Source organism: Chrysochloris asiatica, unplaced genomic scaffold (genome assembly GCF_000296735.1).
Source record: "Chrysochloris asiatica unplaced genomic scaffold, ChrAsi1.0 scaffold00135, whole genome shotgun sequence".
NCBI lineage: Eukaryota > Metazoa > Chordata > Mammalia > Afrosoricida > Chrysochloridae > Chrysochloris > Chrysochloris asiatica.
Window position 1 is genome coordinate 3,660,825 of NW_006408653.1, and position 25,508 is coordinate 3,686,332.

A 25,508-nucleotide genomic window follows, 5' to 3' on the forward strand; every position below is an offset into this window, starting at 1 on the left:
GTAGGCTGTACAAGGCACCCTGAGTTTTGGGCTCATGACATTCTTCGAGATTTTCCACCTTGGGAGTGTACACATTCCATGTGGCCCCTTTATTGTCTGTCTCCAGGCCCCTACTTTCTTGGTGCTTGATGTCCACAATCCCACCCTCCTGGCAGACTCAGTAGGGTGCAATATCTCTCCACTTCCCACAAAGCCACCCCAGTGTCGCAGCACCCTGATACCTACGGTATCAGACTCTCTGATACCATAGTCAATGATAGGACAGGATGGTGAGGGGGTTATCCCAGGAGGCATGGACCACAGGCCCTTCTCCAGAAAGGCCTGAGCCCCAGAAATAGGAAGTAGACAATGAACAGTAACCTGGGGAGCCCCCTCCCCTTTATCTGAGTCCTCAGCTGTACATGCCGTGCCAGGATACCTCAGCACCCTCCCTCCTTCCTCCCTAAACACCTCTAGCTGTTGACAGGTTCTGCGCCTGGGCCCAGGGCGACCTCAGCCCCAGTAGTCACCTCTCTTAACAGAGCCCTTCCTTGGCCTTCGGCTTTCAACCATGATAGAATCGTGACCCTAGAGGAGGTGCTCTTTCCCCATCTCCCTTCAGGGGACACCTGAGACTTACTCAGTGCCCCTTCCCTAGGCCCCCAATACTGCTGAGCAGCACTCAGCTCTGGGGCAAACATTAAAGAGAGGTCCTGGAGGGACACTTCCCATCAAACAGCCATGGCACCACCAAGTGAGCTATTGCCATCACCACCTTGCTCTGGTCCTAGCTTCCCTTTGTTTCCTGACCTGCAGATACCGCTACTTCTATGCTCCAGTATTTAGAATTCTCCTTAGAAGCTCTGCCTGTTCTGGAAAGTCTGGGAGATGTGAACCTCAAGATCTATAGCCCATCGCCCACATCCCTTCCCTTGTGGGTACTGGTCCCCACCCAGCATCCGTCCTTGCAGATACCTTGGAAACCCATTCCCTGACCTGAAAATGTTCATAGCTCACAGGCTCTCCTGACACTTGGAAAACAACTGGTACCTGCCTCTCATTCCCACCCCGCTTCTAATTACTATGTCCAGAGTGGTCTCTGAGCCTTCCCCCTCTGACATTTCCAGAAGCTGTTTCTAATTCTCCCTGGTTTTTGTTATTTCTCCTCATCTTGGGGTGGGAATCCCTGCCACACACTGTCTCAGAGCCTTTGGATAAGTGACTTAACCTCTCCCTTTCCTCCTCTGTAAAAAGGAGGTACAAATACTTCCTTCTTTAGCTGGGGTGTTGTGAGATTAAAGAAGACCCGCGTATAAATGGAACGTTTAGCCTGGCAGCTGGAATAAAGTAAGCGCTCCATAAAGAGTAGCTCTTCTGCGCTTGGGTTTGGTGAAAGGAACTGGTGTCCCCCACAGAACGCATCTCAACACTAGTGGACTCTTATCCTCTTTGTCCTTGGCCACATGACCCTGGGAACTGACCAACCCCCCTCTCCTTTCAGAGACAAAGGGTATGAAAGGACTGTCTGCTACCAGGCTCAAGTGTCTGCCCTCCTCCCCACCCTCTCCCAGGCCTGGATCCTCGAACGGAAGGAGCTCAGGGCAAGTTTGCTTTCCCTTGTGATCGCTCCACTTCTGAGGAGTCTTAGCTGCTCAAAGAAGTGAGGCCAAAGCACAAAAGTTAAGTTGAGTCTGGATAGGCCTGAATTCAGTCGCCCAATGATTCCACCAAGTTCTGAAGAGCTGAGGACCCAAGGTTGTGAACCCTAGACATCAGGAAATCCTGCCTTGGTAGGAAGAATGAGAAGGGGTCCGACACTCATCTTATTGCCTTTATTCCACTGACGGCCCAGCTGCCCTAGGGCAAGGCATAGGGCCCAGCTTTTACACACTCCCTGTGCAGACCAGTGCGTGCACACGTGCACACTTACACACACACACTCATACATCCGATCTCTGGCTCCTTTTCAGTCTGCCCCTGCCTGCCCTTTTATAACAGCACCAAGGACAGGGGTGGGGGCAGACCCCTCAGCTCCCAGAACAACGGTCCCTGTGCAAACTGGAGGTGCCAGCTGGCTTTGGGGTAGGGTGTCACATTTCCCCATTCCTGGAGTCCCCTCCTCCAGTTCCTGAGGGAGGGACTGCTTTCTGCCTACCTGGGGGGGCCAGACCCCTGCCAGGGCTGGGCCCTGTGGAACCCCACTGATCCTGCCAGGACCTCCAGTACTGAGGTGTAGCCAAGTCTGAGGTTGTGGGAAGCACCCACTGGAGAGCAGAAAGACCTGAGCCCCAGTAAGTCTGGGGAGGGGACCATAATCCCTCTCCTAATCCTTCTTCAATATGAAGAGGTTTGGGGCATATTTCCTGGGGAGGGAGCACAGGCCTGGCGCTCCCCAAACTTCCTTCTTCTGGCCACAGTCTGAAGCCAGACGTCTAAAAGTCCAGCTGGCTGGTCAGATCTCTTTGTAGTCCTTGAGGGGCAGCCACCGGTGGGAATCAGGTGTCAGACCTGCACAGGCAGCGTCTGGTTCATCTGCACCCGCATGTCCTGTATGCTGCTGAGGATCTTCTTCTGGTGGCCTGCCAAGGTGACTCCGATCCGAAGCAGGTCTCTGCAGGATGGACCAAGGGCAGAGTTGGACTCTCTTCTTATGCCCCACTCCTCTGACCCCAGGTTCTAGCCCATTCCCTGTCCCCAGGCACACTCACTCTGCGGTCATCTGGGCCACTAGGTCAAAGGACGCAAACCCTGCGCTGATGAAGCTCTCTTTGTACCGCCCCATCTTGATGGCATCCAGCCAGTCACCAACGGTTGTAAAGGTCGTATAATCTGGGACAGTGCGGTCTAGGAGGGGCTGTGTCATGCTGTGGGGAGAAAGAGGGGCTTGGTGAGGACTGAGGGCAGGGGAAGTGGGGCAGGGCTGCTGGCTTTAAAGCAAGGAGAGAAGAAAGGCAGAGTTACCAACCCAGACTGGGCACTGGCGATGACCTTGAGGCTGGCAGCGTTGCGGATGAGCTTGTCCAGGGTGTTGACAATTTGGGAGAACTTGGGCCTGAGGTTCCGGTCCCGCACCCAACAGTCTAGCATGAGCTGGTGCAGTGCTGTGGGGCAGTCCATGGGTGGGGGCAACCGGTAATCCTGTTCCACGGCATTAATCACCTGGCCCAGGGCAGGGAGCCAGAGTGAGCCACCACTCGGCTCCCAGTCAGCTCCCACCTACCAACCGCTCTGGCTGGGCCCCACTCACATCCTGGTTGCTCATGTCCCAGTAGGGTCTCTCCCCGTAGCTCATGACTTCCCACATGACGATTCCGTAGCTCCACACATCACTAGCAGAAGTGAACTTCCGATAGGCTATGGCCTCTGGGGCGGTCCATCGAATGGGGATCTTCCCGCCCTGGTGTGGGGGGCATACTCCCTTCACCCTGTGACTCAGGGCTGGCCCCCAGCCCCCAGCCCCTGCCTGGTTAGCCCCACCCCCTGTTTCCCTCCCGGCTACTTCTGGTACCAGGGAACTGGTGTAGGTGGGATCGGAGGGATCATCCTCCAGAAAGCGGGAGAGTCCGAAGTCGGAGACTTTGCAGACTAGGTTGCTGTTGACGAGGATGTTGCGGGCAGCCAGGTCTCGGTGCACGTAGTTCATCTCCGATAGGTACTTCATGCCAGCAGCAATGCCCCTCAACATGCCCACCAGCTGGATGACTGTGAACTGCCCATCGTTGAGCTGCAGGCAACAAGCAGGCTCATCGATCCATCCCCTCCCTCACGGTCCAGGGCCTGCCTTGGCCTGCCCACTCTCTCCTCAGAGACAGAGGACAAAGACCATGCCTCTAACTTCAGAATATGCTGAGAGTACTTGGTTCCAGACAACATCTCAATTCATTCTCAAGAATCCAACAGCTCTTACTACTCTCATTTTATATCAAGACAGCTGAAATTCAGAGAGGTTAAGTAACTTTCCTGAGGTCACACAGGCAATAAGGGGCAGAATCACAATGTGACTCTGGTGGTACCATGCTACCTCATAAGTATTGGGCTGGATCTACCTTGTGGGATGGTGGCTGACCCAGCCCTGCTCTCTGGGAGAGGGGAAGTGGTCGGGCTGGTTCTTACCCGAAGGAAGGAGTCCAGAGCACAGTTCTCCATGAACTCAGTGAGGATCATCACTGGCCGACTTTTGGTGACCACGCCCTCCAGTCGGATGATGTTGGGGTGGTCAAACTGACCCATGATGGAGGCTTCACTCAGGAAGTCCCGCCGCTGTCTTTCAGTGTAGCCCACCTTCAGTGTCTTGATAGCCACAAACACCTCCCGACGGCCGGGCTGTTTCAGTCGACCCCGGCACACTTCCCCAAACTCCCCTATAGGGCATAAGGCATACGTTATTTCTAGATATCACCCCTGTATCCAGCTTGCCTCACTCAGCCCTCTCCTGGAGAGCCCCTAGCCTCTCACCCCCACTATGTCCCAGGGGACTTACCAGCTCCAATCACCTCTTCTATCTTGACACATGACACGTCGATCTCTTTGGCAAACTCCCGCACAGCCTCGTTAGGGTCCTCATAGGTAAAAGGGTCAATATAAACCTTCATTCCAGGAGCAACTGAAGGCAGGGTATGAGAGGGGAACATATCTTCAGATCAGAAATTGTCAGGGGATTCTTCAAGCCTCACTCACACTCAAGCTCTGGGGCACCCCCATTCACCAACATGGGAGCACATTCAGCCTGCAAGCAGACCCGGTGTTCCCTTCCGCTAAAGCGCTACTCGGTCCCCAACATGAGAATGCCTAGTAATGACAAATGCTAGAAACGTAGGATTCTGCTCTTACTCTTCCTTCTCCCTCATCTCTCATCACATCAAGCCTCTCTCGGATGCATCTCTCCCCTCATTCCCACTACCCTTGACCTTGTCCAGGCCTTCCGCACTCAGACTACTGCAATAGACTTCCAGCTGGGCTGCCTGTCTCTGGACGCTTTTCCCACCAATCTATCCTGCATACCACTCATGTCCTAAGACAATACTTTCATTGTATTACTCCCCAGCTTGAAAGCCTTTCCTATTACCTATGGAGGATTCAAGTCCAAACTCCTCTGCTTGCCTTTCACGACCCTCCAAGGACTGGCCACAACTACCCAAGACTTGCCTCAGCAGCTGTCAAACCAGTCTTCTCACTGCCCCCACGGCTAGGAACTCTCCCCACCCCACCCACCACCTTCCAGTAGCTCTTCTGGCCAGGAATGCTCTCCTCCACACCCCTACTCATTCTGCTCGGCTCATCTCAGTGCAAATTCACCTCCTCCAGGAAGCCTTCTGCTTCTCTGAACTTTTACTGCCCTTCATAACAGGAACTCCCGGCTTAACATTTAATTGTTTTCTAATTGTTTCCTGTATATATGTATCTTGTCCTTCCTATAGGACTAACTGCTTTTGGGGGCAGGGGTCATGTTCTCATTTATCTCTGGAGCTAGCACCAGAGTATTTGGAGTGAGGTATGGACTCAGAGTATCTGGAGTGAAGTATAGGCTCAGAGTACCTGAGGTGAGAAGGGGCTCAGAGTACCTGGAATGAGGTATGAACTTAGAGTGAGGAAAGGCTCAGGGTATCCAGAGTTAGGTATAAAGTTAAGAGTACCTGGAGTTAGGTATGGGCTTAGAGTACCTGGAGTGAGGAGGGACTCAGAATCATTGGAGAGAGGCATGAAGTTGGAGTGAGGAAGGGCTCTGTGCCTGGAATGAGGAGGGACCTGGAATGGCACCTGATTGGAAGGAGTGAGCTTCCAGGGAATTAAGGCTCAGACAGGGAATAGGGTGTCTCTAAGGCCTGCAGGGGTCCTGAGAAGCTTTGTGAGGTTGGAGTGAGGAGACAAACTCACCGTATTGCTGTAGCTTCTCCGTGTACTCCGAATCAGTGCGGTGTCGCTGTTTCCTAGTGGAGGGTGGGCAGAAGGAAAGTCTGAGTGAGACAAGTCCTACAGGTCCCTTGTCCTGGGCTCACAGGGGGGCAGATAGAGCACAAGGGACAACCTGGAACCACAGCTGGTGGTTACAACAGCAGTCAGTGGGGCTCTGAGCAAGGGACACAGTGGGCTTGGCCCCTGAGGGAGGCAGTGAGGGACAAGATGAGAGGACATGGGCATGGAGTGGACAGGGCCTGCCCAGCAAGGAGAGACTGGGACCAGGAAGGCTGAGACACTTGAGGGGATGGTGATTCATCTCTGGGGCACTAAAGGGAAGCTCTAGTCAGCCACAGAAGCAGTCTCAGGGCTGGGGGTACCTGAGGCAGATGATGGCAATGACCACGATAGCCACCAGGAAGACCAGCCCGGCCATGGCTGAGCCCACGATGAGGGGGAGCTGCTCCTGGAGTTGTTGAGCACCAGAACCTAGAGACGAGAAGGACTGGTGAGGAGAAGAAGGGTAAGCATGGGCTGGGGTAGGGACAAAGGCAAGGGGGTATGTACCTCGCTCGCTTGTGGTCTCAAACTCAGCTGGGTGGCTGTACTGTCCATAGCCAGCCACAGTGCGGGCCCGAACCTGTACCACGTAGCGGGCGTCAGGCCTCAGCCCATCCAGCTGCACTGAGTTCTTCTGGCTGGTCACTGTGGAGGCGATGCCCTCACTCTGCAATGCCAGGAAGAAAGAGGCATCCTTAGCAGCTCTCTGTGGCCACACAGCCTTTGCCCACACACCTCTCAGCACCTGAGGCCTTGTACCATCTGAAGGCAATCTTGTCCCAGCTCAGCCCAGAGCCACCTCCTGCCCGGTGAGGTACTGACCTTCTCAAAGTACTTCATCTCGTAGTCCAGGATGACTCCGTTGGGCCACTCTGGAGGTGCCCAGGACAGGGTCAGGCTGCTGCCTGAGCTGCTGTGCAGGTGTAGCGTAGGCACTTCAGATGGTGCTAGGGGAAGAGGAAGGATTTACCAGGGGCTCCCCAGGCCCTAACATCCTCTGGAGGCCCCAGTTCCCACAGGCCCTCTGGTGGTCCCTTGGCCGGCCCTGAGTCCCACCCTCCCGTGTCCCTCCTCACCAGCCTGATTGGTGGTGATATTCACAGCTGCATAGCGAGGAGGCAGGGGGCTCTTGCCGGAGACACCATTGACTGCCTGCACCTCGAAGGTGTAGCGTGTGTGGGCCAGCAGGTGGCTGATGTGGACCCGGCGCTCTGTCAGGCCCAGCTGCCGAGGCACAAACTCCACGTTGTCATCACAGCGTGAGCAGCCTGAGGATCCCCCAGTCCCAGGGACCCCCCGGCACTTCTTGCAGATGACATTGTACAGGAGGTCGTCTCGGCCACCCAGGTCCCGAGGTTCACTCCACTCGAGGATCAGAGAGGTCTCATTTACGTTGGAGATCACTCCCCGTGGGGGAGACGGCACCGCTGCAGGGAAGGTGAAGTGAGGCAGTGAGCTGGGGGGAACTTGGACCACATCCTGCCCAGAGTCCTTGTATATACCAAGCTGCTTCTGCAGTAGTCAGCAGAACACCTTTTCGAGACTTTGTTACCTGGCAAATGGCTATTTATCCTTCAAGGCTCAACTTCAGATGTCATCATCCCCATACTCTGGAAGCCTCCTATATTCAAGCTTTCTCCACCCTCTGTCGTCCCAGACCACAATTCCTGGGGCATCACTCTAGTTCAGCACTTACCACATATGATCATTATCACTTTTCACAACTGTTTTCTCCCTGCCCCCCAAAGCCCACCCTGTCCCCAGGTTGTTGACTCCTTTAGGATTATGACTACATCTTTTTCTCCTCCACATCCCAGGCCAGAGCAGGGAGAGTAGGACACTAGGCTGCCCCAGGGGTGTGAGGTCCCTCCATGGTGAAGATTAGGACAAGAGGGTAACAGTTCTTTTGAAGGGAAAGAGCATCAGGCTAGAAAGCCCCAGCTCGTTTCTGATGCCTGACTTCTTGTTGTCATTAAGTGCTGTCGAGTTGATTCTGACCCATAGTGACCCTGTATAGGGCTTCCAAGGAGCAGCTGGTGAGCTTGAACCACCGACCTTGCAGTTCAAGCGACTTTGCTGTCTGACGCATTAGCCCACAACGCCATACCAGGGCTCCTAGAGGCTGGTAAATCCAAAACGACCCCATTGCCATTAAGTCAAATTACTCATAGTGACCCTACAGGACAGAGAACTGCTGGGTTTCCAAAACTAAATCTTGATGCGAGCAGATAGTCTTATCTTTCTCCTTCACAGTGGTTGGTGGGTTTGAACTGCTGACCTTGCAGTAAGCAGCCAATGAACTCACTACCATCAGGGCTCTTTAGGGACTAGTTGGAATCCTGGGGTAGCATTATGGGTTAATGTGCTGGACAGAAAGTCAGTCTGAACCGCAAAGTCAGCAGTTCAAGCTCACCAGCGGCTTCTCAGAAACCCTATACAGAGCCGCTATGGGTCAGAACCAACTCAAAGGCACTTAACAACAATGTAACAAGAAGCTTATCAAATGTTTGTGGGAGGGATGGTGTGGCCAGCCCAGTTTCTAGCTCAGGGATGGTCACTTCTCCTAACTGAGCCATCCTGACCACATCTAACCTCCCTGAGCCCCAGTGTCACCATCAGGAAAATGGGTGTGAGGATGCGTGTTCACTCACTGGTGCAGGCACTGTCTGGAGAATCTGAGTCCGCACGGTAGAAGGTATTGTGGCAGGTACATATGCTGGCAGCTGGTGAGGTGGTACGGCTATTGGGGGGGCAGGGGAGGCAGGGCCCCTCTCCCTGCTTTGCCTTGTAGCTCCCAGGGGGACAGGCTGTGGGGGGAGAAAAAGATGGCAGGGTTCACCTCCCCTCCCAGCACTGCAGACACCAATCCTCCACACCTCCACGAGAATCTGGCCCCTCCACCTCCTAGATTGTGGGGGCAATGCTAGGATTGCCTAACTCCAGCTGTAGCCACAAAAAGCCCTTTTGCCCTATGGAAACCCCACGTCAGCGGATTCCTCCCCGCCCTTGTGCCCCCACCCCCAAACCCTGGGGCCTCCTGGAAGAAGACGTCAGCCCCATCACCTGGACAGCCTGGGCTTGTTGAGGCAGGGAAGAGACAAGAGGAGGAGGAGGAGGAAGAGGGGGCAGGGAAGAGACCACCAGCGGACTGGCAGTACCCGTACTTGGGAGGGGACACCCACCCCACCCTGAAGCACTAAAAAATATCATTTCTGATAACCCTTAAGGACAATCCCCAAACAGCCAGGAGGTGAGGCCTCAGAGTTTCCCAGCCAGCCTTTCTCCCCACCCACCAGGCTGGGCCAGGCAGCGCCTTTCTGCCCTTGGGCAGGGGTGGGGGCTTCGGAGAGAAGTAAGAAGAGGGAAAGAGGCAGGCAGGAAGCTGGGGTCACCCAGAGTTCAGAATCCCCAAAGCTAGCCCAGAGCTGGGAGCCTGAACACGATCCTCCCGATCCTCCCGATCTTTTGTCCTGTCATCCTCACTGGGAACCTGGACCTGGCTCCTGTAGATTCCCCAGATCTACGGTGGCCTAGAATTTGCTATTCACAGTGGAATATTTAATGAAAGGTAACACAAGATAACGGGCATAAATCAGAACTGTCCTGGGACAAACCAAAACACAGGGTGGTCAACTTACCCACACAGGACTACCCCTGCCTAAACCTCTCTAGGGTTCAACCTCCTGTCCCCCACTAAGGTGATATTCTATCCTCGCTCTTTGAACCAGTGGGGGAGGGGGCAGAGGCCAGGCCAGCCTGGTTGCTATGGGAACCAGCATGCATTTCCTGCCAGGGACCTGCAGAGTGTTAGCCCCTCTTCAGCCTGTCAGGCTCATCACCCAACTCCCTTTCTCCACTTAGGAAGAGGAAGTCACAGGCCGGTTCCCATCCAGAAGTAGAGAGGGGCCAGGCAAGGCACTATTCACCTTTCCACAATAACACTGGGCCTTACAACCAGGTGGAGGTGACCCAGCCTCAGAGCTACTGCCTCCCTGGAAGAGAATCTTAGAGGATGAAGCCCTCAGCACCCTCTCATCAGGGTGAAGCTAACTCTACCACTGCCTATCAATGTGGCCTTCAGACCAGAACCTCTATGAGACTCAGTTTCCATGCTGGCAAATAGAGAACTGGAATCTACCTTATAAGATTGCGATGAAGCTTAAAGGAGAGAGCCTTATGTGATTGGGTTTTATAATTGGAAAGTCTAATTCTATGTAAGGGCTTATTATGGGTCTCGGTAAACTACCAAAGGCAGATAGCTAACCCCCTCATGTATCAAACATGGACAACTTCATCCCTGTCCTCCATGCATCCCAGGGTTGCTGAGATGCATGGCTATCACTTATGTGTTCCTGTTTGCCCTGTGCCAGGCACTATTCTAAGGACTTTACATGCACCCATTCAGATTCACCATGACACCCTATGAAATTCATTGTCATTATTGTCCCTATATAATATACACTTGAGGAAACTGAAGTACAAAGAGCTAAGTAACTTCACCAAAGGTCACACAGGTGTTAAGTGGCCAGAACTTCAGGGAGTATGTATACTACCTCAAGAGGCAGATGAGACTCCAAGCAAGAGGTGACCACAGGTCCTTAAGTCCATTTAGTGCTCATGGGTAAAGTGTATGCTTGGGGTGGGACAAAGCAGGCATCTCTGAGTTATAAAACTCAGGCATCTCTGCCTGAGCCAATGACCGGGTTCAGCAGGTACCTGCCTGTCAAGGATGTTTCATGTTCTCTTACCATCTTGTCTCATTTCTTAGTATCTCAGTACTTCCCCCTCCTCATATCCTCTGCACCTGAGACTCACTCTTCTATTTCTTCCTTCCACCCTAGAACCGGGCAGCGGGCAGGCGCTATGGCCCACACCTTCCCTTCGGAGCCCTGCGGACCCTTCCCCAGGCCAGTCCCCACTCACGGCGACACTGGGTCTCCTTGGCAGCTGGCTCATGGCCGGTGGCACAGGTGCAGGCGCCTACAGGTACCATCCACTCCCCATCGCCATTGCAGTAGAGCTTGAGGGGTACTGACACCTCCACAGCGTTGGGAACGCAGGTGCCGGGGGCAATGACCAGCGAGGTGGGTTCAGCTCCAGTGAGGGTCTCAGGGAAGAGTGCAAAGCCTGCGATGGTGGACGCACACTTCTTGTAGAAGGCGCGCACAGATATGAGCGACATGCAGGCACCCTGGTCCTGGAAGGCCAGGTAGAAGCCGGCCTTGGAGAGCGGCCCGAAGCTGCGCACCTTGGTGTTCACGCGACCAGTTTCAAGCTGTGAGAAACTCTCATCGGGGGCAATGGTGTCCACCTTCATGTAGGGGTTCTCCATCCAGAAAGGGGTGGAGGCTGAGGCCACGTCGCTGTCAGCCTCATAGTAGAAGAGGTTGAAGGTCTCCTTACAGGAGCCAGGGATGTTAGGGATGCTATTGCAGTCACGCACAGTGAACTTGAGCTCCACGTAGACACGCTGCACGTCCCGCCGCCAGATGAACCCTGTGCGCAGCCAGTTGTTCTGACTGGACTCTCTCACATTACACACCTGGTACGTGCGGATGGGGTTCATGGCCTCATCATAGCCACTTACCTCTTCCCACTGTGCATGGATCAGGTGGAAAAGACAGAGTGAGTTCCAACATTAGCCAACTGCTTACTACATCTCTAGACTCTGGAGTGAGACTATATGGGCTCCCAACTTTCTGCTTACTGTGTAAGTCATTTAACCTCCCTGGACCTCTGTTTCCCCATCTGTAACATGGGGATATAAATGCTGCCAGCTACATTGAGGTCTGCAAAGAGTGGTGCTGTGGGTTAATGTGCTGGACTGCAAGGTTGGTTTGAACCCCAAGGTTGGCAGTTCAAGCTCACCAGGTGCTCCTTGGAAACCCTATCCAGGTAGTTATGGGTCAGAACCAACGCAAAGGCACTTCTCAATAACAATGAACTGGGCTGGGCATGTGACAAGTATTATATGAGTATTAGCTATAATATTTATTATTTTTATGCCTTGGTTTCCTCCTCTGTAAAACAGTGCTGATTGGAATTAAATACAATGGTACAGAATTAAATCATTTAATATATGTAACATACATACATGTCTGACAGAGCAAGCGTTCAATAACTACTGGCTATCCCTATCACCATTACATTTACTCTTCACAATAACTTCACGGGGAGGTGCTTTGGTTGTTCCCATTCTACATAGTAAGAAGCTAAGACTCACAGAGGTAGAGACTTGTCCAAGGTCATATAGCCAGGCCTGGTGACAGCAAGGCATGTAGGCAGAATAGCTGTCCCACCCTTCTGTAGTGTTTTAAAGCTCAGAGCAGGCATGAAAGCAATCCAAGAAGGTAACCAGAATATTTTAGAGCTATCAGGACTACAGAAATGGAAGCCCAGAGAGCAAAGTGACTTACTCAAGGTTACACAGTAAGCTTTGTCTCTAACTGGAGCCAGTGGTCTTTCCAGGGGCCCAGGAAGGAAGAAGATGGTCAGGAAAGACTGGCGAGAAATGGCTCAGGCAGAAGATATTCGAGAGGTGAGCAGAGGAAAATAACACCAAGATGGTAGATGTGTATGGGCAGGCAGAAGAGTGAAAGATGAAAACACTCACAGAGAAGGACAATCAGACAAGAAGGAAGGAGACAGATGAACAGGACACGTGATGTGTCAAAGGTGGTGAGGGTGATGGGCCGAGGGTAAGAGGTCTTGGAGAGGTGAGGAGAGATTGGCACAAGAAGGTGAGGGGGATGGTCTTGTTGGCAACCCACACTCAGGAGATGGCGGGGAACTCTTACCCCACTTTCTGGATGAGATGTCCATGCCAATTCAGATGTCACCCATTTTGTGTCCATGAGGGTCTCTGGAGGAACAACAGAAGAAAAAGGTCAGGGCCTAAGTTCAGAATGGGGAGAAGGCTAAAGAGAAACCCATTCTTACCAGCACTCCCCAAACCTGGAAGCCCCCAGCTTCCCCTCCAGCCCTACACCAGCCCTGAGAGGAGGCCCTACACCAGCCCTGAGAGATGTTACAGGCTGGCTTGGCTGGGAGTGGGTGTCTGCTGCTGACCCTAGGCCAGGGTTAATGAGGCGGGAGCCAGGGCCAGTTCACACACCTACAGGCTGCGCTAATCTCCACACAAAGGGGCCAGCAGAGCTTTTATCCAGGAACAAAGGGCTGTGTGCTCCAGACCCCACTGCCCTGGCCTCCCCTGACTCCAATGCCAGCACAAAGGCCAGCACACACTGCCCTGAGAAAGGGGGGGGGGGGGGAGATGCTGGTTAGCCAGAGCCAGCTTCCACTCTCACCTCCCACTCAACCTCCCAAGAGACACCGGGCAGGAATGCTTTTTGAAGGTGGTGTGGGAACCAAGACCAAGAACCAGCCTCTTAAGAGTTAGATCAGTGCTCACTACAATCTTTGGAAGAAGGGACTATTGTGGCATACGCATTACAAAAAAACCCCCAAAAAATAACAAAACCTGAAGGCCAGATAAAGTACATATACCCTATTTTCACCCATGTAAATGAAGTGCATGTTGGCATGCAAACCACATAATGGTGTTATTTGCATAAAAATACATTACCTACAGCAAAGTTTCTAAGGTTTGGGGTGATGTGTTGAAGGGTGGTTCAAATTCAGGTCTACCTGACTCCAAATATCACCCCTTAACCAGAATACTCTGAGTTCCAAGATACCCCTCTGTAAAGTATGGACAGAGAAAGTCTGGAAATGTGTGAATCCTTGAAGTCCCAAACAAGCTGTCACCTCCTCTAGGGAGCATTCACCCAGTTCCCTAAGTCAGGGTTTAGAAGCATTTCTCTGTTCATACAGAACCAGAGGCTTTGTTACAGACTTATCTTGTGTTCCATTTCCCCTTGCTAGGACACATTCATGAGGGGTCCGTGAGTGTTTTTAACATCAACAAGCTCCTCTAGCAACCTGGTTCTGGGTTCTAACTGGCCCATTCTGCTCTCTGAAAGTGCATGCTGACCCCAAGCTCTGACCTAGGGGTAGGAAAGGGAGAGTAGTGCCAACCCCTTTCTTGTAGCCAGGAGACAGGGCACCCAGCAAATCTCCCCTCAACTCTGATGCAGGATCTCTAAGAGTGGGGCAGGCTGGCGGTGGAGACCGGAAAGACCTGAACCCGGCAGCCTTTGGTTTCCTGGAGTCTGTGTGTGCGCAGAATAAGGCGTAGAGCCCAGCTTATGGACAGGGCACTGTGGCCCAGTGCTCCCATGTAAAGCAGAGGGCAGGGCATCAGCCAGGCACTGCTGGGAGCGAGGCTCCCCATCTTCTTCCAGCAGCAGTGCCTGGTCCCCGGAGGACCAGGCTGCAAGATGAACTGACAGCACCTGTGGCAGACAAGACAGATGGGCATTGGGAAGTGAAGCCAGGATAGACAGAGAAACCGGGCCCAGAGAAGGGCGGGAGAGAGGCGAGGCTGGAGCAGGGGCCTCGGGGAGGCGGGGGAGGTGGACGGGTGGGCGGGCACAGTGATGGAGGGATGTGCAAGCAGGCTGACTGGGACCAGACAGCCAGGATGGCCGGCGGCGGACTACAAAAGACAGTGAGATAGAGAGACAAGGAGACCCAAAGAGACGGAGACAGAGACAGAAAGAAAGGGTGGTTGCCAAGTGGCCTCTTCCCCAGCCAGCAAACCGGAGTATTCTTGTTCCTGGGATCCATCCGAGCCAAGCGCACCCCTTCCCCCCCGCCAGTCCGCCTGCTCTGCCTGCTCGTCTGCCCGCCCGCTGCCCGTCCGCCTGAGCAGAGCAGGCAAAGGCTCCCACCGCTCCGCGCGCAGCGCCTCCCTCCTCCCGTTCCCTCACTTCCTTCTGCTCAGCCTGTGCCAAACCCATCTGGAACTGTTTAAACCCAAATATTCAGCCCCCTCCCCCCTCCAGCCAGATTCCTCCACAGTTTAAAACAAGCCCAGCGCTCGGAGGAGGGAGAGGGGTGGGGAGGCGGACGGGCTGGAAGGAGGGAGGCTCTTCATTTCTGTTTAATTTCTGGGGAGTGAGAGAGGGAGGGGATCGGCTTGGCCATCGCTCAGTCTTGGCCATCGCTCAATCTCGGCACATTTTTCCCATTAATGAGGAGAGGACTTGGATTTCGAGTCATGTGTGCCTGAGGAAGGGCTCCGGTCACCCTGGTGGGGAGGGAGGCTCGCTCTCGGTTTCCCCACTTCTCTAGGGGGAGTGGAGGGGTCTGCTCCCCTTTGCCAGCCCAAGCACGAAAGGAGAAAAGGCGAGGATCACTCAGATCCCTGGATACCACCTCTAGCCAGGAGCCTCAGGCCTCTTGCCTGGGCAGGGATGGACGTGGGCTGGGGGAGGGGGTCACAGAAACGGTCTCAACAGAGCCCAATTCTCTCTGCTCTGTACGTGGCAAGTGTGTGTGCATACACATGCTGGGGCAGAGGATTGGAGGGGCAGAGCACAGGGACAAAAGAGGAATGAGTGAGCCATCTCCAAACTCCTCCAATTGCCAACAGCACCCCCAACCCATGGCCCCACCATATGGCTATTACAGGGAGACTGGAGAGAAGGCAGACCACCCTCCAGACAGAGGGCTCTGTCAGTCAGGAACCCCAACAGCTTCCGAAAGCTAGCAGAGAAGTGGGCGCCAGGGCTGGGTGTTTCTGGGGCGCAGGTTCCAGCGTTCACAAGTTCACAAGCAACACCCCTTTTTCAGGTTTCCATAGGGCCACAGAGAAGAGCCACGTGGCAGCAGCTGGGTGCCTCTCGCCTGTGTGTACTGACACCCAGATCCACATACAGCACCCTGTTCTCAGTGACTGGGCTCCTTCCCCACCACTGGGGCAAATCGACAAGTCAACACATATGGTGAACAAAAACACACAAAGCCACAGCCACCCACAAACACACATTGGCTTCATACACAGGGATGCTCATGGTACAAACAGATTAGTCTTCCTTAGACATTCATTCATATGCAGTGAATCTTTCATACACGCAGATTTGGCTCACCTTAGGCAAAGGCTCACTCTTACAGTCTTCCTTTAATATGTATGTGCAGCTGGCCCGAGACAAATGCATACACAGAGGGCAAATACACTTGACATTACCTTCTCCTTATACACGCAATCGTGCATTCCACTGCCAGCTACAAGTCACAGTCTTGAGTGTAGTCAAGTACAAACATGAGCATCATTTTCTCCATGGAGACTCAGTGACTTGTTCTTACAGTCACACACCAACTAGTCAGCTGCCCAGTTGCACTGTGACATGCCACAACCTCCCCAGGAACATGCAGACACAGTATAAGTATCAATAGCTACAGTTTGTGGAAAGCCTCAAGAGTTCACCTTCCATACACATGCAACACACACACACAGCAACTGTGTTCTCTTTATGGGATGAATGTTTAATTGAGGCACAGGAAGACTTGGGAGAAGGCAAGGTTCTTCGTACTTAGGTAGGGCAACGAGAGTCACTCTTGAAGAAAGCCAAGGTGGAGGTGTTGGGGTTCAGGGAAGGGTATTCAGTGATGAGTAAACCCCAGACCACCTTTCTGCTGCCCTGGCTCAGGCAGAAGCTGGGACTTGAAGATGATTCTGGGTGTGGCTGGGTGCAGCCTCCCAGGTACATATAGTCCCTACCTAAGACTTCCCTACCAGCACAATGGCACTATCTTCTGGGTCCATGAGCCCTTGGGAAGGGGGTAGGGATTTGGCATCAGGAAGAGATTTGGCCCCATGCACTTTGGGCAACACTTCTCCATATAAACTGGGAACCCAGCGCCAGACCAGAGTTTGCTACTGGCCAAGGGCCACACAGCTTCATGGAGCTGGCAGACTTGACAGCACCCCCTTGTCTTAGTAAAGGTGTCATAGAGATCCAGAAAACCAAATAAATCTCGGCAGAGCAAGAAGCCTCCTGCCCAAACTCCAGACCGGGGGGCTTTGAGGTGACAGGAAAGGTCATGCTACAGGACTGGACCAGCAGAGTGTGCAGGGGCAGGAGGACACCCTGGGCACTGCCTGGGAGAGAAGGAAGAAAGCCCATGCACCTCAGCAACCCAAGGGATCTGGTTCCCCAGTCTTTCCCCACCCTCCCTTCATGTGTCAATGTGTACGCATATGGTTTTCAACCTGCAGACTCAAGGTGGTCAGCCTGAGAAGAAAGGAGTCTTAGGGAGACACCCTCATGGGAGCTGGCAGGTCCACCACTCAGGGCCCTCACCCAGGGTCCCCCCTCCCCCCCCTCCCCATGTCTGAGAAGGAGGGGAGGGGAACATCTCAGAACAGAGAACACATTTTGTTTTTCATTCTTCCCCTCAGATCATGGGGATTTATAATTAAATAAACCTGAGAAGGGAGAAAGACGCACAGGGCAGGGAGTCCAAATGCCTCAATGCTCATCCATGCCCCCCATCCCAGACCTAGCCCTGCCAGCCAGCAGGATGGACAGACAGGCAGGGCCTACCTTTGGGACAGGGGGCCTCCCCTACCCATCAGGTGCCCAGCTGTACCCAGTCTCATCACACACACACACCCACCCCCCTGCAGCTGCCCAATCCCGACAAACCAGTTTGACTCAGCACAACAAGCAGAGCTACAATTTTCAAACTATGCAGGTCTGGTGATTCAGCCTCTTCATGCTGTTTAATTAGTGGAAGGCTGGGTGGCGAGGCCTTGCCCATCCATGGCAGCTTGTCTTTAGCTCACTGCTGTGAAGGCGACTGTGGCAGTGGCAGTGGCCGCAGTAGCAGCTCTGGCTAAAGGGAAGGCAATGGCCAGCAAACTGTTTCCCTCAAATACCTGCTGCTGTCCCTCCTGGGCGGCTCTGAAGCTCATGACAAACAAGGGATGTGGTGGGGTTGGGGGGTGCCAGAAGCAACTCAAACTTTAAGTGAGCAAGCCACAAAAATCCCAGGCCCGTGGTCCCCCCTCAACACCACCATCTTAGTGGTCACTGGGGCGAGGGCTCCCACATTTACTCTTATCCTCAGGGCTTGTTTCCACTGCTGCAGCAGCTCAGTAGGCATGGCTTAGGTGGACAGGGGATGTGCCAGCCCCCACCGCTTAGGATTTGGTGACTGATTCTCTTTTCCTAAAAGAGAATGTTTGCAGCGGGAACTCCTGATCTTATTTCAGGTATAAGAGGTCCCGGTAGCCTCCCTTCACCTTAGGTCTCATTCCTGGTCTGATTACTGCTCAGGACCCCATTCCTCTACCCATTCTGGTTTTGAAAGGGAGACAGATCAAGACTTGGGGGGGGACTGAGGGACTTTACTCAGAAGGAGAGTGAGTGACAAAGTGGCCCTGTTTCCCTGTGTCTATGGGGAGGGAGGAAAGTGGGGAGGGGAATCAGAGGACAAGGGAAGCATATTTCTTTAACCAGGAGACAAGTAAGGACCCTAGTTCCCATCTACACAGAAAATCAGAGATCCTTGGATGGGGGCATCTTGGTGAACCTCAAGTGTGTTGGGAGGGGCAGAAACCAGGTGCAAGACATCATTTAACCAGTGGGTACAACAAGGGCACCCCAGCTTAACTGTAATGGCCTCAAGATGAGAGGCTGCCCTCAACCAAGGGCAAACTAGATTTTGATAAAACTAAAAGGAATGCTAGAGTGAGGGTGAGGCTAGATCCCTACCCATAGAGTATGAGGGGTAGATAGATTTTTACTGCCAAGGGTCCCACATGGCCCTGCCCTCTGGCTCTTGAAGTTCACCCATCTGCCCTTCAAGCACAAGGCTAGGGAGGAGGACTGCAGGGGGAAGGCAGGGAACAGAAGCACAATGACCCTGGTCTTCTCCCATCCTTTCTCTCCCTGGAGCTGTAGGGGGACAGAGAGAAAGACAACTTCTACCTCATTCCAACCTCAGACCAACCCTCCAGGTGTCCTGCCCCTCCCTCCCCCATCATTCCTTTTTCTAACTTCCCTTGGCAGGACAAGGGCACACTACAGAGCCACCATCCTCCCCGTTTCACCTCTTGGGTACCCTGGGCAGCAGACCCTAGGATATTAACAATACTAATAGCTAAACTAATCCTTGAACAACAATGACTGTGTGCTAAGCATTTTGCACAAAATAGTGATCCAGTTCTCATAATAACCAATGAGATGGGTACTATTACCATCCCCACACTTCATAGGGAGGGAGAACCGGAGGATCTGGGGGGCTGTCAGCACCCTGGGGTATTTCTCTGTCTTTCCCTCACACAAACTGAAAACCACAGTGGGAGTACGACAAACTTCAAAGAGTTGGTGTTGGTAGTCCAGAAAATAAAAGCCCAAATTGGAAGGCATTACTACTTCCTAGGGGCAGTCCCACAGTGGTTGCCATATTTTATCCCAACTCTGTCTCCTGGTCAGCCCCGCAATTCTTTGGCTTGAAGGCCTTGGCTAGGGTCAGGCAGATAGTGGGACTGGGAAGGGTTGTAAGGAATATGAAGGAATGGAAAGGAGGGTTGGAAGGAGGAAAGAAGAAGGGGCGAACCTCCTTATGTAGCTTTAGCTCACCTGACCTAACCACACCCCCACACTCACACTACTACTCTGAGCACCAGCAGCTAACAACACCCCTGATACCCAAGGGCCCTGACACACACAAGTGACATACAGCCAAGTGAATGTGTAAGTGCATGTGTGCTGGTGTTGCCTGTCTAGGGCAGAGACACAGGCACAGCCTGGGAACAGGTTCCTTAGCTCACACCCTTAAGGCAATCAACAACAAAACCCCACACTGGTTTCTCAGGCCTGTGATCCTATCACACACATGTGGGTGAATGCACGTGAGTGTGCTTGAGTGTGGGCGTGACCTCGGTGTGTCTGTCTGAATCTGCAAGTTGTCCACCGTGTGAATCAATCTGCCAGCACCAGTGGATTCGGAGATAAAAGGGGTCAGAGTGAGGTAGGAAGGGGAGAATCATAGGAACCTATTTTTTTTCCTGGAGAAAAATAGAAAGCACCAGAAGATGCCGTTCTCTATGAACTGTGTTCATTTTTTCTTCCAACCTTTAAGTTTACCAATTGTGAACATATGAGCAAACCAAGTCACACAGAATTGGTTTGTTTGTTTTTTTGTTCCTAAACTAGGAAAGTGACGAGGTTTGTGAAAGATGCCTAAAATAAATACTGCCTATATTCCAATTTCTTCCAGATTTCTGTGGAGTTTCCCCCCCCCCCCCCCACCCAATCAAGCCCACATTAAGGGAGGCCTCCCCGTGCCACCCCCATTTAATTACTCCATTTTTTTTGTTGTTGTTAACAAAGTGAGATTCCATTGTTTGTAATCTGTGTCGTGCCTCTGTTCCCTGCAGGCTTGTGTCAAGTGGCATGTGTGTGAGCTCTCCCTCCAGAGCCAACAACCTCGGGCTGTTCATCCAAGTAGTCTTTTGAAGTTGGAGCTACCCCTCAGTAGTCTTGGCAGGTTTCACACAACCCAAAGAAAACCGGTCTTAGCCCCTGGTTAGTGAGTAACGCACGGAACCCGGCTCCGGCGCTACCTGTGGCGAACGCTACAACTTCAGGGGCTCATTGGAGACCGGAGGACTCGGGGTTTCCTGCTGAAAGGCAGGGGTGAGCCTGAGGAGGAACAGAGCTGGATGCGACTCCCGCGCACACAGCACCTCATGTGTATTTAGCACTCAGTAAACCATAAACAATAACCGGCCCCCGCCTCTCCACCTCCGCAGCCATCCCCTGACAAGGCGGGGTGCAAGCATTCACACTCACAGTTAACTCCAACGGGAACCTAAACAGTGACCGCCCCCCAAACTGGGGAGCCCATCGCCGCCCCCACCCGCGATAGCTCCGTAGCAGTCTCGGAGCCCCCTACTTGTTTCATGTATCGCCCACACTTCCTCGCCTCTCGGAGGTGCGGAGGACCCCCTTCTCTACCGTGAGTGCAGGGTCCTCCCACAAGATCTCAAGGCGGGGACGTCTTTCGAGGACCCTGATCCCGAGCCAAGCTGCCCGCGACCGCTGACCGCCGTTCTGCGCGCCTTTTCGAGGTGCGCTCAGCCCGCATCTCTGGTCCTCCACGCCCGGTTCCCTCTTGGCGCGCCCCCCGACGCCGCTCACCTTCTAGCGTCCGGCAGCCGGCAGGCAGAAGCAGGAGCAGCAGCAACAGCGGAGGCAGCAGCGGCAGGAGCCCCGGAGGCGGCGGGCGGGTTCCGGCCATGGCCAGGCAAGGCTCCGAGAGCCGAGCCGGGCCGCGCCGGAGGGGCTGTCGGCAGCTGAGGAGGGTCGGTTCGGCGGGTTCCGGAATGGTTCTCGTACAGTCCCAGGAGGTCCAGACGATGGAAGGTGAGATCCAGGCGGGTGGCTCCGGGGCCGAGGCTATCTTCGGATCCCAACGTTGGAGATCCTCGGGGATGCGGGAATCTGGACGGACCAGTCCAGGAGGATCCAGAGAGCTGGGGAGCTCTGTGCCGGAGCACTCAGGGAGGCGGACCGGGACGTGAGGGCGCAGGTGGTCGTGGTTCAGGTTGCACAGTAATCCGTCGGTCGATTGCGGGCCGGACTTGGGTCAGGAGCTCTGGGTGCGCTTGCCGTCCGGGGTCCGGGCCGGGATCTTGCTGCGCCGCTCACGTACTCACTTCTGCTGTCCCCAGCGCTGGCGCGGCCTCTCTGGGCGGGAGGGGTGGGACCGCCGGCCTGTCTGTCCACATGAGGCCCCGCCCCTAGCGACGGACCGCCTACTCACGGACCACCAGCCCAGCTGGTTCCTTCTCGAAAGCGCCAGGCTAGAGTTCTGCGGGCTGCGCCACCATCAGTCCCACTCCGAGGGTCTCCGAGACCTGGGTGGGCGGGGCCAAGGAAAAGATTAATTAGATTGGGCGGAGCGCTACTGTCTATCAGAGGGAAAGCCCCGCCCCTGCCGCCCTAGGAGATTAGTAACCGAGTCGGAGGTGCCAACCGGATACAACGAGCGGAAGGCGCCCCCGTGTGGTCCGTATTTGCCCTAGACGCCCCCACGTGGCAGTCTTTTTTTCTGTAATGTGGAGCGCTCACCCTGACATTTCCGGCGAACAGGGAGATATTCTCGTTTGTTCATTTATTCATTCATGCATTCATGAGTTCATTCATTCAACCATATATGTAATTGTTCATTCAATAAATATTTTTGAACGCCTACAGTTTGCCAAAGACTCTGGTAACTGCTGGACTATAACAATGGATTGTGTTATCTTGGGGCTAGTTTAGTGGTGGAGGCAGATGTTATACAAGTCATCACAGTATATGGAGCATTATTATAGAGGAAGTATTATTGTAACAAGTATTATTATAGAGGAAGAACAGAGAGTTGTGGAAGCACATATAAGAGGGAGGGTTGTGTCCTGGTACTTAGGAAATGACACTGAAGCTGAAATATGAAAGATGAATAGTAAGTAAAGGATGTTTGTTTTAGTAGTGGGGAAGGGGTTTGTTCCAAGCAGAGAAACACACTTTGTATGAAGACCTAAGGACAAGAGTTAATGTGACTCACTGGAGTAAAATGAATTAGGTTTAGGATATCTTGAGTGGCTGAGAGGAGGCTTAGAAGTAGGTGTGGGAGATCAGGGGATTTAAAAAAAATGCTTAGACTCATGATGCAAACAAAACAATTTTATTTTTTACCTCCTGCGAAGTGTGAATGGGAGGAGGCTAGGGTAAAAGCAGGGAGATATGTTAGGAGGCTGAGCAGTAGTTGAGTAGGGGAAGATGAAAATGGTAGCTTCGACTAGGGTGACAACTATGGGGATAGAATAAAATGAGATGTTTAAGGTATATTTAGGAGATAGAGTTCCTCAAGGTTGTGCCTGAGTGGTTGTTGGTTGATGTGGTAGATGGAGAAGTCAAGAAGAAGAATGCTTAGGTTACTGATTTGGGCAAATGGGCTTCTGCACTGTTCAATAAACAAATGTTTATAAAGTACAAAAAGTACTCTGAAGTCAAAACCAAACCCAAACCCACTGCTATTGAATTTATTCCAACTCATTGTTGTTGTTAGGTGCCAGGGAGTCAGTTTTGACTCATAGGGACCCTATGCACAACAGAACACAACACTGCCTGGTCCTGCACCATCTTCACAATTGTTATATGTGAGCTCATTGTTGCTGCCGCTAAGTCCGTCCATCTACTTGAGAGTCTTCCTCTTTCTCACAGACCCTCTACTTTATGAAGCATGATGTCCTTTTCCAGGGACTGGTCCTTTCTGATAATATGTCCGAAGTATGAAAGACAAAGTTTTGCCATCATCCGTTCCAGGAAACAATCTGGCCATACTACTTCCAAAACAGATGTGTTTATTCTTCTGGCATTCCATGGTGTTTTCAATGTTCTTCACCAACCCCATAGATCAAATGCATCGATTCTTCTCTGGTTTTCCTTATTCATTGTCGAGCTTTCACATGCATGGGCAATGACTGAAAATCCTATGATTTGAATCAAGTGCATCTTAGTCTTCAAAGTGACATCATAGCAACCCTGTATAGGACAGAGTTAGACCTGTTCTTTAGGGTTTCCGAAACTAGGAACAGACAGTCACATCTTTCTCCCTTGGATCAGCTGGTGGGTGTGAACTGTGGTTAACAGCCCCATGCTTAGCCCACAGCGCCATTAGGAGTCCTCCTTGAAGCAATAGCTCTCACTTATTAAGTTGCAGCTGTTAGTATAAAGTTATGTTTTCACAAACAAAACTGAGATCCAGAAAGACCTGTCTGAAGTCATATAGCTAATAAGTAGCATAAGTGGGATTTGTATCCAGCCTTTAGACATATTCATTCTACCTCATTTGAAACCTAAGGATTACATACCACTTGCTGTAGAATCAATTGGGACTCATGGAAACCCCATTTGTGTCAGAATAGAACGAATTGCTCTCCATAGGGTTTTCAATGGCAGATTTAAAGAAAAGTATATTGCCAGACTTTTCTTCTGAGGCACCTTTGGGAGAACTCAAACTTGCAACCTTTTGGCTTAGCAGCTGTGATGTTTAATGCTTTATGTCCACTTGGCTAAGCCATAATTCTTAATATTACATAATTATCCTCCATTTTGGGATCTGATGAGGCTTTAGGTTCCTGCAAAGATTTATAGCTTTGGACACTCTTATGTTGTTGTTGTTAACTGCTGTTTAGTTGGTTCCAACTGATAGTGACCCTGTAGAGAGTTTCCAAGGAGTGGCTGCTGCATTTGAACTGCTGACTTTGTGATTAGTGGTGCAGTGTTTATTCTACAGTGCCACACTAAGACCCCTGGACACCCTATACAGGTCACTGTAAATTGGAACCAACTCAGTGGCACTAAACAACAACAACAACAAAAACGAACATATATATGTGTGTGTGCGTGTGTTTAAGGAGCCCTGGTGGTGCAGTGGTTAAGCATTTGGCTGCTAATCAAAAGGTTGGTAGTTCAGCCCCACCAAGTGCTCTAAGGGAAAAAGATGCGGATCTACTTCTATAAAGATTACAGTCTTGGAAACCCTATGGGACAGTTTTATTCTGTCCTATAGTTTTGCTATGAGTTATAATCAATTTGATGGCAATGGGTTTGTTTTGTTGTTATATACACACACACACACTCTCTCACACACGCTTCACTAGTTTTGCTCTTCTAGAGAACTCACCTAAGACAGATTTTATATGGAAATGTGGTGGTGAGGTTCCTAAATTGTGGAAGCTCATAATGAATGGAGGGTGGAAGAGTTTTAAAATACCTAATAGTAAAAGCATACATGAAGAAAGCAAAAAGTCATTAAGAAGACAGGAAAGAAGGGAAAGGTCAAAATGGATATCAGAAGAGACTCTGAAACTTACTCTCCAATGTAGAGATGCTAAAGCAAATGGAAGAAATGAGGAGGTCCAAGAGCTGAACAGAACATTTCAAAGACCAGCTCGAGAAGATAAAGCCAAATATTATAACAAAATGTGCAAAGATCTGGAATCAGAAAACCAAGAAGGAAGAACACGTTCAGCATTTTTCAAGCTGGGGGAACTGAAGAAAAAATTCAAGCCTTGACTTTTGTTATTGAAAGATTCTCTGGGCACATCATTGAATGATGCAGAAAGCATCAAGAGACGATGGAAGGAATACACAGAGTCACTGTGCCAAAAAGAAATGGTTAATGTTCAACCTTTTCAAGAGGTAGCATATGATCAAGAGCCAATGATACTCAGGGAGGAAGTCCAAGGTGAATTGAAGGAATTGGCAAAGAACAAGGCACCAGGAATTGATGGAATAAAAATGGAAATCTCTCAAGAAAGTGAGGTGGCACAGGAGGCACTCACTCATGTACGCCAAGAAATTTGGAAGCCAACTATCTGGCTGACTGATTGGAAGAGATCCATATTTGTGCCCATTCCGAAGAGAGGTGACCCAATGGAATGCGGAAATCATCGGACAGTCTCTTTGATATCATATGCTAGTAAAGTTTTGCTAAAGGTAATATAAAAATGGCTACAATCGTACATTGATACAGAACTTCCAGAGGTTCAAGCTGGATTCAGAAGAGGCTGTGGAATGAGGGATATCATTGCTGATGTCCGATGGATCTTGGCTGAAAGCAGAGAATATCAGAAAGATGTTTACCTGTGCTTTATTGGCTACACAAAG

The 25,508-nt window shown here is 52.0% G+C and overlaps 1 protein-coding gene across 1 annotated transcript; it reads right to left on the reverse strand.

Annotated features, from left to right (window-relative positions):
* Positions 1 to 1,941: 1,941 nt before the first annotated feature.
* EPHB3 (EPH receptor B3) lies at positions 1,942 to 21,112 on the reverse strand. The gene is made up of 16 exons (XM_006869766.1): positions 20,991 to 21,112; positions 12,732 to 12,796; positions 10,858 to 11,530; positions 8,586 to 8,741; positions 7,011 to 7,361; positions 6,757 to 6,881; positions 6,442 to 6,601; positions 6,255 to 6,363; positions 5,854 to 5,906; positions 4,460 to 4,582; positions 4,093 to 4,340; positions 3,488 to 3,703; positions 3,227 to 3,376; positions 2,945 to 3,138; positions 2,688 to 2,843; positions 1,942 to 2,590 (listed from the first exon to the last, which is right to left on the reverse strand). The coding sequence occupies exons 1-16, from the start codon at positions 21,088 to 21,090 to the stop codon at positions 2,482 to 2,484; spliced, it is 2,988 nt and encodes a 995-aa protein (XP_006869828.1). The 5' UTR covers positions 21,091 to 21,112; the 3' UTR covers positions 1,942 to 2,481.
* Between the last annotated feature and the right edge of the window lie 4,396 nt (positions 21,113 to 25,508).

Coding starts and splice junctions, on each gene's coding strand:
- EPHB3 (XM_006869766.1), bottom strand. CDS start 21,090: ATGGCCGGAACCCGCCCGCCGCCTCCGGGGCTCCTGCCGCTGCTGCCT. Junction 3,377..3,487: donor CCACCTACACCAGTTCCCTG/GTACCAGAAGTA, acceptor CCCCCACACCAG/GGCGGGAAGATCCCCATTCG. Junction 3,139..3,226: donor GGGACATGAGCAACCAGGAT/GTGAGTGGGGCC, acceptor GCCCTGGGCCAG/GTGATTAATGCCGTGGAACA.